The sequence below is a fragment of the Hylobates moloch genome, unplaced genomic scaffold, assembly GCF_009828535.3.
Source record: "Hylobates moloch isolate HMO894 unplaced genomic scaffold, HMol_V3 SCAFFOLD_16, whole genome shotgun sequence".
Lineage (NCBI taxonomy): Eukaryota > Metazoa > Chordata > Mammalia > Primates > Hylobatidae > Hylobates > Hylobates moloch.
The window spans coordinates 41,263,330-41,280,092 of NW_026652291.1; the positions used below are offsets into that span (position 1 = coordinate 41,263,330).

The window sequence follows — 16,763 nt, forward strand, 5'->3', positions numbered from 1 at the left end:
AGGAATGTCAGGGGTCTTCTGGACTGGAAAGTGGAAAAAGGGAAAAAAATCTGTTCCATAAGAAACTGATAGCTAGGGTTGGGGGTAAGAATGGATGACGAGAGAATGGAGCTGGAGGAATCTTCCACTGCAGGACTCTCTATGCTTTTAGAATTTAGAGCCACATGAATATATAGCATATTAACAGAAAATCTCTCATTGTCATAACAATCCACCCATACTAACATGTGGGTGAATTTATGAAATATTATTCTTCTGGACTGGTTACAAAGGCACCCAGGAAACAAAACGGCTTCTCTGAAATAGCCTTTGCCAATGAGATTTAGTCAGCTGCTACCTCTGTCCATCTCTGCCACCCTAACTCGTTCCCTCACACCCTGACAGCCTTATTTATTAGCATGTTTCTTTTATCATAGGTTTAAATCTAACTTTTTTCATCTGCAAAGTTATAACTGAAAACACTTTAAGAATATTAAATCACTTTCCTTCTTTGAATTTATAAAAGTCTCTCCTAAAGGCTTGACTAACTAGAGATTTCTAAAAACACTTACTTACTAATACGCTGTCATAATTCCCCTATAAAGAAAACTGATGAGAAATGACTACATAGCAGACAAAAGGAAATAACCACACACACACACACACACACACACACACACACACACACCCACACACACACACACACACCCTTCAAAACTGGCAGCATAAACAACAGCCATGCCGGGCATGGAGGTTCACGCCTGTAATCCCAGCACTTTGGGAGGCCAAGGCAGGTGGATCACTTGAGCCCAGGAGTTTCAGCCCAGCCTGGGAAACATGACAAAACTCTGTCTTTACAAAAAAAAAATACAAAAATTAGCTGGGTGTGGTGGCAAGCGCCTGTAGTCCCAGCTACTTGAGAGGCTGAGGTGGGAAGATCCTTTTTCTTTTTTTTTTTGAGACTGAGTCTTGCTCTGTCAACCAGGCTGGAGTGGGCACGATCACGGCTCACTGAAAACTCTGCCTCTGGGATTCAAGCCATTTTCCTGCCTCAGTCTCCCAAGTAGCTGAGACTACAGGCATGTGCCACCATGCCCAGCTAATTTTGGTATTTTTAGTAGAGACGGGGTTTCATCATGTTGGCCAGGCTGGTCTCGAACTCCTGACCTCAAGTGATCCACCTGCCTTGGTCTCCCAAAGTGCTGGGATTACAGGTGTGAGCCACTGTGCCCAGCATGGGAAGATCTCTTAAGCCTAGGAGCTCAAGGCTGCAGTGAGTTATGATTGCAACACTGCACCCCAGCCTGGATGACAGAGTGAGATCCTGCATCAAAAAAAAGAAAAAAAAAAGAAAAAAGCCCTGGCAATAGCAGCACACAAACACTCACACATGGTGGGGTTGCTCGTTTCTTTTGCTCTGCAGAATAATATGGCCCAGTAGTCCTGTCATCTGACCTTGCTTCACTGAGGCCTAACAGTACCCTTCAAGTTTCCCAACTCCCATTTCACTGGCAAATTAATTTGTCTTACTTTAAATTCCAATTTGCTACACATAAATCAGGGTGGAATTAAAAATAATCTTTTGCTAATTATGGAGATTCACTAGAATTTGCAAGTCCTGTTTTTCTATTCTGTGAGAACCAGCGTTAAATAGTTTTAAAATATCTAAATTCCTCTGACTTTATAATGAACATACTTCTTTAAGAAGCTGTGCTTGCTTATAGTACAGGGACATCAAACTTGAGGGATTAACAACCTCATCTCAAACCTCCCCATTCTAGTCAACTACACAATTTTCCTTGATAATTATAATATGTCAAACGTGGCCTTTTTCCAGTCATCAATGGCTTTTAGAAGCCCTTCAGAATGTTTCAATCCTAATGTCTTCATGCTTCATCAACTCCAGTCCTTAAGTTTTCTAGAGTAAAGCCACTTTAGCAAGCTTACCTGAACTGAAGCATTCTGCCCTGGGATAGGTCATTAAAGTATACATCAATTATTTTCATCGTTTTTTTTTCTTTTTTTCTGTTCTTTCTGTTTTGTTTTTTTAGAGATGGGGTCTTACCCAGGCTGGAGTGCGGTGGCATGACCATGGCTTACTGCTTGAACTCCTGGGCTCAAGTGATCCTCCTGCCCCAGCTCCCAAGTAGCTAGGATTACAGGTATGCAACACTATGCCCAGATAACTTTTTTTTTTTGGTAGAGACCGGGTCTTGTTATGTTGCCCTGGCTGGTTTTGAACTCCTAGCCTCAAGTGATCCTTCTGCCTTAGCCTCCCAAATTGCTGGGATTACAGGTGTGAGCAACTGCACCTGGCCTCATTTTAGTTCTTGTATGCAAAGAATAGTGAAAAAAAAAAAAGAGAAATTAACATTTATAGAAAAGCAGCCTTTTAGGTCTACTAATAGATATACTCAGGCAACTATTAAGCACCTATGAATTTCACAGGCAGTGACAGGTATAACAGGCATGCTGATGTGCCAGCCTGCCTTGAGAAACCCACGATCTGATAGAGGACAGACCCGTGGACAGATGAGCCCAGTACAGTCTCTGACACATGATGCTACATGGGGTGCTAGGGAAGCCTGTTTTATTTATTTGCTTCCATCTCAGCCTTGTTTATGGCCTTTTACAAAGAGGCATCCAAGCAGCAGCATAAAAAATTAAAATAGGAAGAAATGAGCTAATGGAAATGTGGGAGTAGGTAGGAAGGCACAATCAGGGGGCATGTGGTGAGGGAGAGGGTCAGGGTGCTTTGACTGAGTTCTGACAAACAGAGGAGAATCTGTGTGTCGATGGTGGGGGCGAGGGGAGGGAGGTAGAAATAATTCTGCAATTAGCTGCAAATGTAATGGCACAGAGGCAAATGGGGACTGATGAGGGATGATGCTGGCCAGGCATGTCTGTAAATTTCTTTTAAAGCCCCTTGTCTCAGTCAACACTAGTCATTTTTCTAATGAGCAGAGCAAATGTGAGAAATGGTTTTCTTCTGGTAAAATTAATGAATTATTATTGTTATTAGAGATGGGGTCTTGCTCTGTTACCCAGGCTGAACTGCAGTGGCATGATCATAGTTTACTGTCACCTTGAATTTCTGGGCTCAAAGGATATTCTTCCCTTAGCCTCGAGTAGCTGGGACTACAGGCATGCACCACCATGTCCGGCTAATTTTTAAATAATATTTTGTAGAGACGGGGTCTCACCATCTTGCCCAGCCTGGTCTCAAACTCCTGGACTCAAGCAATTCTCCCACCTTGGCCTCCCAAAGTGCTGGGATTATAGACATGAGCCACTGCGCCCAGCCTTAATGGCTTATTAAATAACATAATGAGTATTAGAAATGGGTTCTCACTAGTAAATTTCATGTACTCAAGATCCATGGATTGGCTAAACTACTGTAGATATAATTTCCACCCCTACTTGAATGCCTATAAGAACTGGGAATAGCCTGTTGCCTTCACCTGGTGCAATAATCCCTAAGGTAAGTCCTTATGTGGTTTTTGTATCCAGGTTAAACTCCAAGGATTCTGGTTGCCTAATGCTGGCCATAGAAATAATGGACTCTTGCTTCTGGACTATTACTATGTCTGCCTTTCATGCAAAGCGGTGGTTGGTGCGCTAAAGAGGACAGAGAGGCTTTGATGAACTTAGTTATATAAACTATTTTTAGTGCTTGCTTGCTAATCTATGTTTCCATAGATGGTGGCATTATGTCTGGAATTTGTTTATTACAGCTTGGTAGTGAGGTTGTGGGAAGAATAGCTAAACTTAATCCATTTCGACCTTGTTCCGTGGCTACCATTATCTATCAAAAAGAGACACAATTGTGTAAGACTCGCTTGACTTAGGTCTATTTGCAACTCTTTGTAGATGAGGGACCAGAATGTCATTCTAAAACATGTGAAATTCATTCTGTGGTCAATCTGGAGCCACTGGAGGATTTTCCAATGGAGATTGTTGCCACCCTTTGCATTTCAGAAATATCCCTCTGCAGCAATGTGGAGAATGAATCAGAAGGAAATGAGGGGGGAGGCTGGCAAGCGGGCTGGAAGCAGCTGCATGAGACAGGCCTGCACCGAGGGTGGGCTGAAGGAAGCCGGCCTGAGTGAGACAGACTGGCCAGACAGTAAGGAGTAAGTCGAGAGCACCTAATGAGAAACTGGAGGTAGCGACACGCATGAAAACACCTTCTGGGCTCTGGAAAGAACCACCTGCTAGGGGACAGTCCAGCACCAGGCTGCAGAATGTAGGCTTCCAGTAAGGAAGCACATGACTCCAAGGTGGCCGTCAGAAGGCTAAAGTGGAGGTGGCTCATGGGGAGGTGGGAACAGGATATGAGCATACGAAAAGGGCCACTTACGGTGGTGCTGCTGCTCACATTTATGTCCAGTGCTATCCCGTAACCTCCTCAGTAGAAATGGGGACCGGCCAGACTTTCCAGTCCTGACAGTGACTATTGCAAGGCCGTCACACAGGAAGTACAGAAACAGCACAGCGTGTGCCGCCTGCCATGATGGCGATGGCAGAGGTGCTTTGAATGGGCAGCAGCCACAAGGGCAGTGCTAAAGCAGCATCAATGTGCATAGACTGAGTGATGCGGCAAAGCACAGCTGAACCACAGACAACACCCTCAAGCCCAAATGTGATTCAGCAGAGGTTCCAAGGGACAAGTGAACTTTTTAAAACATCATACACAATAGGTAGAAGAAAATCATTTTCCTCTGAAAAAACACAGAATGAAATGCTAGAAATAATGAAACCTTTAGAGTAATTTTGTGAACATTAGGCAAAATGATTAAACAAATGGAAAATTGGAAAGCATTTTAAATCAAAATTCTCTTTGAACATTTTTCCCCAAGAGTACTACTCAAACCTCTTAAGAGCAGCAATACTGTAACGGTGAAAATACATTCTTCTGTTTATTATAAAAAACAGCACTTTGCAATTTTGTAAAACCCATGGGTCATTATCTAATTGACATAAGAAAATAAGTAAATAGAGGGGAGCTGAAAGAGAGTCTCCATAAACTACAGCAACTTATCCTTGGGGCAAAAGAGGTGACTGAATCGCTCCAGCTCGCGGGTTGGGCGGGATGCTGTTCCCCTCCTCACCTGACAGTCCAGGAGCAGCTTCTGCACTGAAATCACACTTTCAGGTTTTTGTAAAGTTTTCAGTCTCTCTTCTTGTGCTTCCATCCAGTTGTTCAAAATCTGTATTTTATTTTCACTCTCAGTGATACTTTCCAGAAGTTGTTCTAAATGTTGTATCTAAGTGAATTCAAAGATTACAAAAAATGTTAAAATGTATGTTTTAAAAGGTAAATGCCATGATGTTATTTTTTAAAAAACAATTTTGCTTCTTCTCAAATTTCTAATATTTCATGTAATAAGATGCTCTGATGACTTTTGAAATAAAGATTCATAAATCAGAAAACAGAATTAAAGCTCCTCTTTGGCTGGGCGCGGTGGCTCACGCTTGTAATCCCAGCACTTTGGGAGGCCGAGGCGGGCGGATCACGAGGTCAGGAGATCAAGATCACAGTGAAACCCCATCTCTACTAAAAATATAAAAAATTAGCCAGGCGTGGTGGCAGGCGCCTGTAATCCCAGCTACTCAGAGAGGCTGAGGCAGGAGAATGGCGTGAACCCGGGAGGCGGAGCTTGCAGTGAGCTGAGATCGTGCTACTGCACTCCAGCCTGGGCGACAGAGCAAGACTCCATCTCAAAAAAAAAAAAAAAAATAGCTCGTCTTTGAAAAGAAGTATATTTAAGGTGAAAGCTAATCTGCTGAGAAAGGTAGCTGTTGTGGAGTTTCAGATGTATACAAAATAAAATGTTCCCAACATTCGATATTTTTTTCATTGAGTCCTCTATTAATATATGTAAAGTATAAGAAAAATTTCTTTCCTCGGACTTTCTGCATTAGAGTTGCTTAAAAATTTCATAATAAATTTTTATTAGGTCATAATCATAATATACACAAATTTTTATATTCTTTTTTGCAATACATTATAAGTACTGTGTAATGACATAATTTTTTTTTTTTTTTTTTGAGACAGAGTCTCACTCTGTCACCCAGGCTGGAGTGCAATGGCACAATCTCGGCTCACTGCAAGCTCCGCCTCCTGGGTTCAAGTGATTCTCCTGCCTCAGCCTCCCTAGTAGCTGGGATTACAGGCATGTGCCGCCATGCCCAGCTAATTTTTGTATTTTTAGTAGAGAGGGGGTTTCACCATGTTGGTCAGGCTGGTCTCAAACACCTGACCTCGTGATCTGCCCGCCTCAGCCTCCCAAAGTGCTGGGATTACAGGCATAAGCCACCATGCTCAGCCTGTCATGACATAATTTTAAAAGGCTGCCTGGCCAGACATGGTGGCTCATGCCTGTAATCCCAGCACTTTGGGAGGCAGAGGTGGGTGTATCACTGGAGGTCAGGAGTTCAAGACCATCCTGACCAACATGGTGAAACCCCAATTCTACTAAAAATACAAAAATTAGCTGGGCGTGGTGGCAGGCACCTGTAATATCAGCTATTTGGGAGGCTGAGGCAGGAGAATTGCATGAATCTGGGAGGTGGAGGTTGCAGTGAGCCGAGATCGTGCCACTGCACTCCAGCCTGGGCAACAGGGCGAGAGTCCGTCTCAAAAAAAAAAAAAAAAAAAAAAAAAAAAGGCTGCTCCAATGTTTCATCAAATTAATACAGTATAATTTGATTAATTATTCCCCTAGAGTGGGAATTAAGGCATGGTACATTTTCACAGCTGTAAAAGATGCTGAACTGAACACTCTGTGCACATCTTTTACTTTTTTGAAGGACTATCTACTTAAATGTGTAAGAGGTGACTTGCTTGGTTAAGTGGTAAGATTATTATTACAGTTCTTTAAATTTTCCAAATGCTTTCCAAGAGAGTATTTAAGCCATTATCAGCAATGTATGAACGTGACAGCTTTGGGTTTTTGTCTTATCTGATTAATTTTTTTTCTAATTTAATGAAGTGCATTATGTTACACAGTGTTTATTTTGAGTATCTGCTAATGATATCTTTCCATGTTTATTTGCTAGCTATAATTTCCTCTTTTGTGAATTGTCTGTTCATGTCCTTTGTCTATTCATGTACTTGTATCTTAATTGTGTAAATCCATCTGTATGCATTCTCTACACAGTAAACACACCAATTATCATCATGATTATATGTAAAGTATTTTTTCAGGAATAAGTTTTCTGAATCCTTTCAAGAGTCATGGAGTGAAAAAATCTACCAAAAAGCCACATGCATTTTTCTTTCTTTTTATAATCTTTTCAAAGCTGAAATAGCTTTGCCCCTTTCGAACATCTGCTTTCATAGAAAATGTTAAATCTCTGATCATTTAGGAGCCTGACATAATACTTGACATGTTCCTAAATAAAATTCCTCGTCTTCACTTGCCTAGCTCAATTTCCCACTAAGAAATCTCAAACATAAGAACTATTTTCATATTCTCTTATAGGTACCAATGGAGAATGCTAAAACGTAGGATTTATAAAAGGGCTATTGTTGAGATGATTATTAGGCTTAGTAATCAGTTAGTCAACTAATTGAATGTCTTTTTTGATTTTTCAGAGAGTGTATTTCACAAAGGTCAAACCACACATCCAGCTGTGACGCAGGAACACACCTTTCTATTCAGCATTCCATGTACACGGTGCCACTGGCGGTTCATCTCCCCCAGGTGCTCTGCAAACTCCGTTCTTTCATAGCGCTTGCTTTCTACATCACAGGTGCTTAGCTGAAGTAATGACTGGTTAACAAAGTCAACTATCCACTGTTTATAGTCCATTTCCATTCTAAACTCCTAAAATAAGCAAAGTTAAACACCAAAGCAGTCATGAATGTTGGTCAGATCAACTGGATTTCCCTTTATGTACTCGAGGGGGCGCCAAGCTCCCGTCCATTAATCAAGGGGCACCTGTCAGGAGTTCTGTTCCACCCTCCCCAACCTACACCAGGAGTTGGCTTTATTGGAGTAGGGATTCTTTGGGGGAATTACACAGAGATGCATTGCTTTCAAATAGGCTGAAAAGTTAAAGGGGCACTGTGCATGGCAGTTGCTATGATCTGAACCCAAACCAGGACCCAGGATATGACAAAGCTTCCTGGGGGAGGCTGCCTGTGAGCTGTGCTGGAATTCTGGGCCATCCTGAGGGCTCACGGAAACAACCAGATGGGAAATAGGAAGTAAAGTCTCTCTCAGAAAACCCAGGACACCTTTAAGGAACTCTGCCATTTAGGCAGCTTCCCTGTTCCTTCGGGGATAGTTAAGGCCTCTCAGGTGGCTTTAGAAAGTTTGGGTGGCTTTAAGTTGTACAGCAATCCTAAACCTACCCAGGGCCAACATTTCTGCCAAACCTGTCACTTACTGATTTTATCCCTACAAGTTCTAGCACCTCTTTTGGAGACACCTGGGAGTGACAGTCATGTGGTATGTGCTAGGTTGCTAGAACCTGTGAGAATATACACGTGTAGACTTTTCAAAGATTCTACTACACACTGAAGTTAGGAAGTGATGGTACATAAAAACAAAATTCTCTGCTAATATCATGCTTGGTGATTAAGCCATTCATCTTCTGCCTACCAGAAGCTAGTTCCATCAGCCTGCATGGTCTTAAAGCAATGACCAAACTTGTCACTCATCTTTGTATTCCCAGTGGCCAGCACACTGCTGAGCACACAATACATGTTTGCGTGTGGCTCATGAAATGTTAATTAAATCTACTTGAAATTAAATATCACAGAGAAGGCCACATTTATATCTATTTGTAGAAGGATCTCAATTTTTTCTTACTCATTCTCTTACTCAAAGAACATTTCATTAACACCTGTTAGAGGAAGGCAGGTATTGGGACAGGCGTGCTATATTTTAGTGAGGTGAAGGACAGCCCCTGGTCTCAAGAAGCTCAGTCAAGGTGGGGAGACAGGCAAATAAACCAATAATTATAATAACGCATGATAGGAGCTACTAATAGCATCATGGAGACATCTAATCCAGGAAAGTCACCTAGTCCGGCTGGGAGAGTCAGGGGTGGATTTCCAAACGAGGACAACTCAAGCTGACTACGGAAGGATGACTAAGAGGACGTATACAGTTAAACGTGGGCCCTGGCATTCCAGGTGGAGGGTGCACCATGTACACAGGATGATGAGGGAGAGCACCAAGAACAGCTAAGGAATCAAAATCACTCTGTTGGGCAGAGTCTGTGGCCATTGGGGGTGGTGGGGTGGGGATAAAAAGGTGAGACCAGAGTCTGTTAAAAGCTAGCTTGGGTTGTCCTGTGGTGATGGGGGCTGGCAAAAGGAATTTAAGTGGAATAAAAGCAAGTCTACTAACATCTCTCTAGAATCATCCACCACCCCAGTTTCCTACCCCTAGAATTAGTTTTTCAAAATTATATCCTATGTGTCCCTTTGTCCAGCATTACCCCTCTAACTGATTAGCCTTCTTGTTTCAATGAAAAGACTTCTGCTCCTTTTGCATAATTACCTTGTGCTTCTGAAGATGTTGTTTAACTTGAGATGCAGAACTTGGTGAATGCACGGAGTCTTCATCTGAAGTTTGATGCTCCACATTGTTCATCCAGCTAATCATTTCTGTGATTGCTTTACGAGATGGCAATTTCTCCATTTGAAGCTGTAAGAACAAAATGATTTCCATTTAATTGCCTGCAGTTAACAAAATGAATCAGGGCATCACTAAAGATGATATCTGGTTTGATAAAAGGTCTTGCTGTATAATTATGCAGGTTACTCAAAAAAACAAACCCAGCATTCAAACTTAGAATAAGCGACCCCAAAACAATGACAATGACCTTCACATAAACTAACACAGTGGCAAAGATAAACTGAGAAATAAAGTAATTAAGCCTGATTTCTCTCTTAAGAAAAATCCCATTGGAGGAGGGTCCAGTAATTAAGACTTATATTCAGTGGTGCCAGAGAAAAATAGGTAGTGTCAATGAAAATTATTGAGTCAGAGAAATAATTTTAAAAGAGTTGTGAGCTAACAAGTGAATGCTAATTCAAATGCTGAATCTCTAAAGACTTACCTGGTGAAGTTTTTCTTGAATATCTGGAAGTTGAGTTATGAGCATTGTCCATTTTTGTTCAAACTGTGCTAAAGAAGCTCTCAGTGTAGCTGTATCAGTTTCTTTCAGGTGAAGAAGCTGGTTCCCGATACTGATAACGGCAGTCTTCAAGGAGGATTTTTCATCAACTTCTTTTGAAAACTCCTAAAGGAGAGTTTTAAAATTCAGAAACTTATAATTTAAATATAGCAGAAAGTAAGAGTCACAGTAACTGGCTAGAGACAACAATTAAACATAGTAAATACATGAATGTGTATACACACACACACAGACACACACACACACCCCTTTTTCCTACTGTTGGGCATTACATACACAATGGGGAACAAAAGAGATGGAATGCATATCCCTCAAGAAGCTTATCACCCAGTGAGTTAATATTTTTTAAAATAAGTCATTATTTAAATGGTAAGTTTTACAATAAACTATGGAACCCAATACAAAGTGCATATTAAATGAATTACTTGCAACAAGTTTGTAATTAAAATGTTTAAATCTTTCCTATGTAGAGATTCTTTCAAGTATGTTGAAAAAATTTACATTTTTAATACCAAAGTGAGTAATCATAGCCACAAAGTATGAAAAATGGAAACAAAACAGGAAAAGTCTAACAGAAAAGACTATGTTTCATAAATGCATTGACCAATAATCATTTGGTAATTATATTACAAAAGTAATACCTTTTTATTTCCCCCAAAATTTGGGGGTATTTTTGAATTTTTTTCCAAAGAACATCTCAAAACAATGGAACAAAAGCTTTTTAGTAGAAATATCAATTTTGTTTACAATAATTTAAAACTATGCATTTATTAATGTTAACATTTACAAGTTAATAACCTTATAAAGTTGTTTTTGGGTCTTGTATTTTTTGTATTTATAAAACATGACCTATGTCAGTGCAAGTTTTTTGAGACTGAGTTTCACTCTTGTTGCCCAGGCTGGAGTGCAATGGCGCCATCTTGGCTCATTGCAACCTCCACCCCACGGGTTCAAGTGATTCTCCTGCCTCAGCCTCCCAAGGAGCTGGGATTACAGGCATGTGCCACCATGCCTGGCTAATTTTGTATTTAGTAGAGACAGGATTTCTCCATGTTTGTCAGGCTGGTAACGAACTCCTGATCTCAGCTGATCCACCACCTCGGCCTCCCAAAGTGCTGGGATTACAGGCATGAGCCACTGCACCTGGTGCAAGTTTTAAATTTAGATATATTTTATGAGGTCAATTAAAAATATATTTTATTATAAATGAACAGTATAAACAGTTCTAGGTTTGAAGAACACAGCTGCCATTCACCCAAGTCTTACCCCTTATCCACATATAAATACGAAGACTATCACATCAACCCTGATGCTTTTTCCTTGATATTTATTTCTGACCAGTAATTAACTGAACATATGCTATTACAACTTACAAAAAAATTGTCGATGTTGCTTCTGATTGTATCCAAGTCCTGAGACACATTGAGGGACTGTTCTTTCCAGTAATTCAGAGTATGCTGGGAAGATTCCAACCACTTGGTTAACTGATCCGAATCTCTGTTATAACTAACAGGAGCAAAGTGAGAGAGAAGGCAGATTAGAAACATATTCTGATAATGATATGCATCACCAGCAAATTTTCTTATTTTATTGTATGTTTTCCTATGTTGATCAGTCCTAACATTCAGAATATCATGACGTTAATAAGGATTATATCATGTTTTATACCATGCCCTAGATCTGATGCCCCTGGCATTTTCTAGGGCTCTCTTCATTATAGCTCAGCAAGAACAGTGAGGATTTTAGGCCAGATGCGGTGGCTCACGCCTGTAATCCCAGCACTTTGGGAGGCCGAGAAAGGTGGACTGCCTGAGGTCAGGAGTTCGAGAACAGACTGACAAACATGGTGAAACCCTGTCTCTACTAAAAAATACAGAAAATAGCCAGGCATGGTGGCAGGCGCCTGTAGTCCCAGCTACTCAGGAGGCTGAGGCAGGAGAATCGCTTGAACCCGGGAGGCAGAGGTTGCAGTGAGCCAAGATTGCGCCACTGTACTCCAGCCTGGGCGACAGACCAAGACTCTGTCTCAAAAAACACAAAAAAACACAAAAAAACAAAAAAAAGAATAATGAGGAAGACTAAAGCATTGTTTTTTATTTCTTATTACAGCTACACAAAAGTATATCCAACGAAGGGGCAGAGATTTTTGTCCATTAAATGTCTTCTATAAATTTGTTTATATTAAAAATATAGGCCAGGCACAGTGGCTCACTCCTGTAATCCCAGCACTTTGGGGTACCAAGGTGGGAGGATGGCTTGAGCCCAGGAATTTGAGACCAGCCTGGGCAACATGGAAAAACCCCATTTCTACAAAAAATACAAGAATTAGCCGGGCGTGGTGGCATGTGCTGTGGTTCCAGGTACTTGGGAGCCTAAGGTGGGAAGATTACTTGAGCCCAGGAGGTCAAGGCTGCAGGGAGCCACGATCACGCCACTGCACTCCAGCCTGGGTGACAGAGTGAGACCATGTCTCAAAAAATAAATAAATAAGTGGAAAGTTTAGATATAACTGAAGGGAAGGAGAAATGGTAGCTGAGTATAAAGAAGTGAATGAATGGGTTACAATGAGGGGACATCACATATTACATCAATATTACATTGATGCCTTGAGAGGGGCTCAGAGCAAGAGATTATATTTTCTCTTAGCTTAATTATGCAGGATGGGCCAGGCACGGTGGCTCACACCTGTAATCCCAGCACTTTGGAAGGCCAAGGCAGGTGGATTACCTGAGGTCAGGAGTTCAAGATCAGCCTAACCAACATAGTGAAACTCTGTCTCTACTAAAAATGCAAAAATTAGATGGGCATGGTGGCGGGTGCCTGTAATCCCAGCTACTCGGGAGGCTGAGGCAAGAGAATCAAAACTCCATCTCAAAAAAAAAAAAAAATTATACAGGATGTCTGAAAGGGTGAAGCCATCTGATGCCAAGATCACTCCTGCTTTTGAAACCTCACAAAGCCAAACAGAAGTCTGCAAGCCCTAGTGGCATCACTCTGGGAGACATTTTGGTCATATGCTATGATTATTCCAGATGGTCTGGACTCCCTGTTAATGACTAAGACTCTAGTAATATGCCAGTATCTTTTGACTATTATTTTTCAGGTTATATCTACAGCCATATTGTGATATAGCATTAACACTCACCTTGTTGCTAAGATTCAACTATCTTACATAAACAGGTCATGTGATAATACTGATATTGGTGATCAAATGTATTGGGAAAATGGCCCTAGGGAAGAACTGGATTTAACTAACCAAAGCTAATTTCTATGCTACCATGCTCTGAGAAGCCCAAGCCATGAAATCACTACATAGAGAAATACAGAGGTCTTCAACTCACAGCCCTCACCGACTTGCTGGAGAATAGCAACACCAGCTACTAGCCTGATACCCCGGCCAGCATCACGTGGGGCAGAGCCACCTGGTGAAGCCAGTGGGTCCACAGAATCATGAAGTTATAACTGGCATTGCTTCAAGCCATGCAACATTGGGGGCTATTTTATTTCCTACCAGTAAATAGACAAAACACCCGATATTTCCAATCCCTCAGGCTTCCAGGATTCTGCTGGTTTTTGATGTCCACCCCCACCCGCCAGCGCTTGGATTTGAGCTCCCTCTGCTCTGCCAAGTCAGTCATCACGCTCCACTCTCCCCCCGCTTTCCAGAATGCTGAGTTCTCCTGTCTGTGCTCATTTCCTCCCCCGTTCTTCTTGTCCTTGTGGGTTTATGCCTTTTTTATCCCTTTATTGTAATTTTAGTGGGGTTTTGGGAGGGTGAAGAGATAAATAGATCTGCTTAATCTGTCCTGTTTAATTCAGTTTCTCCTGCATTCTTAACATATTCACAGGATTTTCCCTCCACCTCCTTCTTTACTCAAGATCTGGCTCTGCTCACAGGCTCCTCCCAGACGCCACACACCCAGAGCTGAGAGGTTTGGGGTCAGTGTCCTCATTCCCAGTGGTTCCTTGAGGGCCACGCCACTCACCTCTTCCATCCCACCCCCATCCCTGGTGAACGCCATCATCCACTGAGCAGTGGGCACACCCTCTTCTCCATCAGCTCCCAGTCTTCTCATTCTGGTGACTTCACCATCCCCATCACCGATCCAGCCATCAGCCTGGCCTCTGAGCACCCCAAACTCCTTGTGTCACATGCTTCTCCTCTACCTCCTTCAGCCATGATGTCACAGGACCAAACCCCCACTGTGTCATCTCCCAGAGCTGCCTCCCCTTTGAAGTCACTAGTTCAGGCTGCCTACTCAGCACGACGGCCAGCTAAGAGGTCTCTCCTCCTGTGTGGAGCTGATCCCGCAGTCTATGCTCTACATCCCTTGTCACGTCCCCACCTCCTGATGGTGCATTCCATCTGCCTTACGTTGTTGAGAGGTGACAGTGTGCTGGCAGTCCTCACAGCTCTCGCTTTCAGCACCTCCTCTCCCTGGGCTCCCACTTTGGCAGCACTTGAGGAGCCCTTCAGCCCACCGCTGCACTGTGGGAGCCCCTTTCTGGGCTGGCCAAGGCAGGAGCTGGCTCCCTCAGCTTGCAGGGAGGTGTGGAGGGAGAGGCGCGAGCGGGAACCGGGCTGCGAGCGGTGCTTGCAGGCTAGCTGGAGTTCCGGGTGGGTGTGGGCTTGGCGGGCCCTTCACTCAGAGCAGCCGGCAGGCCCTGCCGGCCCCGGGCAATGAGGGGCTTAGCAACCGGGCCAGCGGCTGCAGAGGGTGTACTGGGTCCCCCAGCAGTGCCAGCCCACCGGCGCTGCGCTCGATTTCTCACCGGGCCTTAGCTGCCTTCCCACGGGGCAGGGCTCGGGACCTGCAGCCCACCATACCTGAGCCTCCCACCCCCTCCATGGGCTCCTGTGCGGCCCGAGCCTCCCCGACGAGCGCCACCCCCTGCTCCTTGGCGCCCAGTCCCATTGACCACCCAAGGGCTGAGGAGTGCGAGCGCACGGCACGGGACTGGCAGGCAGCTCCAGCCGCAGCCCCGGTGCGGGATCCACTGCGTGAAGCCAGCTGGGCTGAGTCTGGTGGAGATGTGGAGAGCCTTTATGTCTAGCTCAGGGATTGTGAATACACCAATCAGCACCCTGTGTCTAGCTCAGGGTCTGTGAATGCACCAATCGACACTCTGTATCTAGCTGCTCTGGTGGTGCCTTGGAGAACCTTTGTGTGGATACTCTGTATCTAACTGATCTGATAGGGACGTGGAGAACGTTTATGTCTAGCTCAGGGATGGTAAACGCACCAATCAGTGCCCTGTCAGAACAGACCACTCGGCTCTACCAATCAGCAGGATGTGGGTGGGGCCAGATAAGAGAATAAAAGCAGGCTGCCCGAGCCAACAGCGGCAACCCGCTCGGGTCCCCTTGCATGCTGTGGAAGCTTTGTTCTTTCGCTCCTTGCAATAAATCTTGCTACTGCTCGCTCTTTGGGTCCACACTGCTTTTATGAGCTATAACACTCACCGTGAAGGTCTGCAGCTTCACTCCTGAAGCCAGCGAGACCACAAGCCCACCAGGAGGAACAAACAACTCCAGATGTGCTGCCTTAAGAGCTGTAACACTCACTGCGAAGGTCTGCAGCTTCACTCCTGAGCCAGCGAGACCACGAACCCACCAGAAGGAAGAAACTCCAAACACATCCGAACATCAGAAGGAACAAACTCTGGATATGCCGCCTTTAGAACTGTAATACTCACTGCGAGGGTCTGCGGCTTCATTCTTGAAGTCAGTGAGACCAAGAACCCACCAATCCCGGACACATTGTTATCTTCTCCTTCTCTGTATGGTTTGTTTTAATTTTATTTTATTTTGAGACAGCGTCTCGCTCTGTCGCCCAGGCTGGAGTACAATGGCATGATCTCAGCTCACTGCAACCTCCGCCTCCCAGGTTCAAGCGATTCTCCTGCCTCAGCCTGCTGGGTAACTGGGATTACAGGTGCACGCCACCACACCCGGCTAATTTTGTATTTTTAGTAGAGATGGGGTTTCACCATGTTGGCCAGGCTGATCTCAAACTCCTGACCTCAGGTGATCTGCCCACCTCGGCCTCCCAAAGTGCTGAGATTACAGGCCAGAGCTACCACATCCAGCCTCCTCTGTATGTTTTCTGAGGGCAGCACCAGCACCCATTCACCCGCTTCCAGCAGCAGAGCCTCATTTTGCCTCTAGGCCTCCCTGTCCCCCTCAGTCCTTGTCAATCTAGGTTAAACTGGCTACACCCTCAGCCTGGTGTGAGCCAGGCCCTGCCAATCCATCCCCTTGCCTGGTGACTGAGATGGACTTGGGAGTGGACATCCGACCAACGGCAGGCCAGTTAGTCAAGAGACTTGAATATTTGTGGAAGCCATTAGGTAAGTGGTATCTTTGCTCGCTGGATTTAAGTCTGGGAGGATGAAGGACAGCACTGTTGCAGCCGTTTTGTCACAATGAGGGGAGGGCCTTTGGGAGGATAAAGCCCAGCACAGAAGAGAGCAAAGCCTGAGGCCTGTGGCGTCTATGCCTGAATCCAGCTGTGCCTGAAGGCAGCGCTGTAGCTCAGGTTTCCAGTTACAAGAACCCATTCAACCTTTCTGCCTTAGCCTGGTTAGTATTGTGGTCCTACTGAACGTACCATTCAGGAGAATCA

General features: G+C 44.0%; 1 protein-coding gene across 5 annotated transcripts in view; it reads right to left on the reverse strand.

Annotated features, from left to right (window-relative positions):
• Positions 1–16,763, reverse strand: part of SYNE2 (spectrin repeat containing nuclear envelope protein 2) — a 379,604-nt gene that overhangs the window by 75,334 nt on the left and 287,507 nt on the right. For all 5 annotated transcript variants that reach the window (XM_032134991.2, XM_032134990.2, XM_032134988.2 and 2 more), the window contains exons 80-84: positions 11,511–11,643; positions 10,060–10,242; positions 9,498–9,644; positions 7,635–7,811; positions 5,091–5,246 (exon numbers count right to left, since the gene is read on the reverse strand). In XM_032134991.2, coding sequence (XP_031990882.1) covers positions 5,091–5,246; positions 7,635–7,811; positions 9,498–9,644; positions 10,060–10,242; positions 11,511–11,643 — 796 coding nt within the window. The remainder of the gene's footprint in view (positions 1–5,090; positions 5,247–7,634; positions 7,812–9,497; positions 9,645–10,059; positions 10,243–11,510; positions 11,644–16,763) is intronic.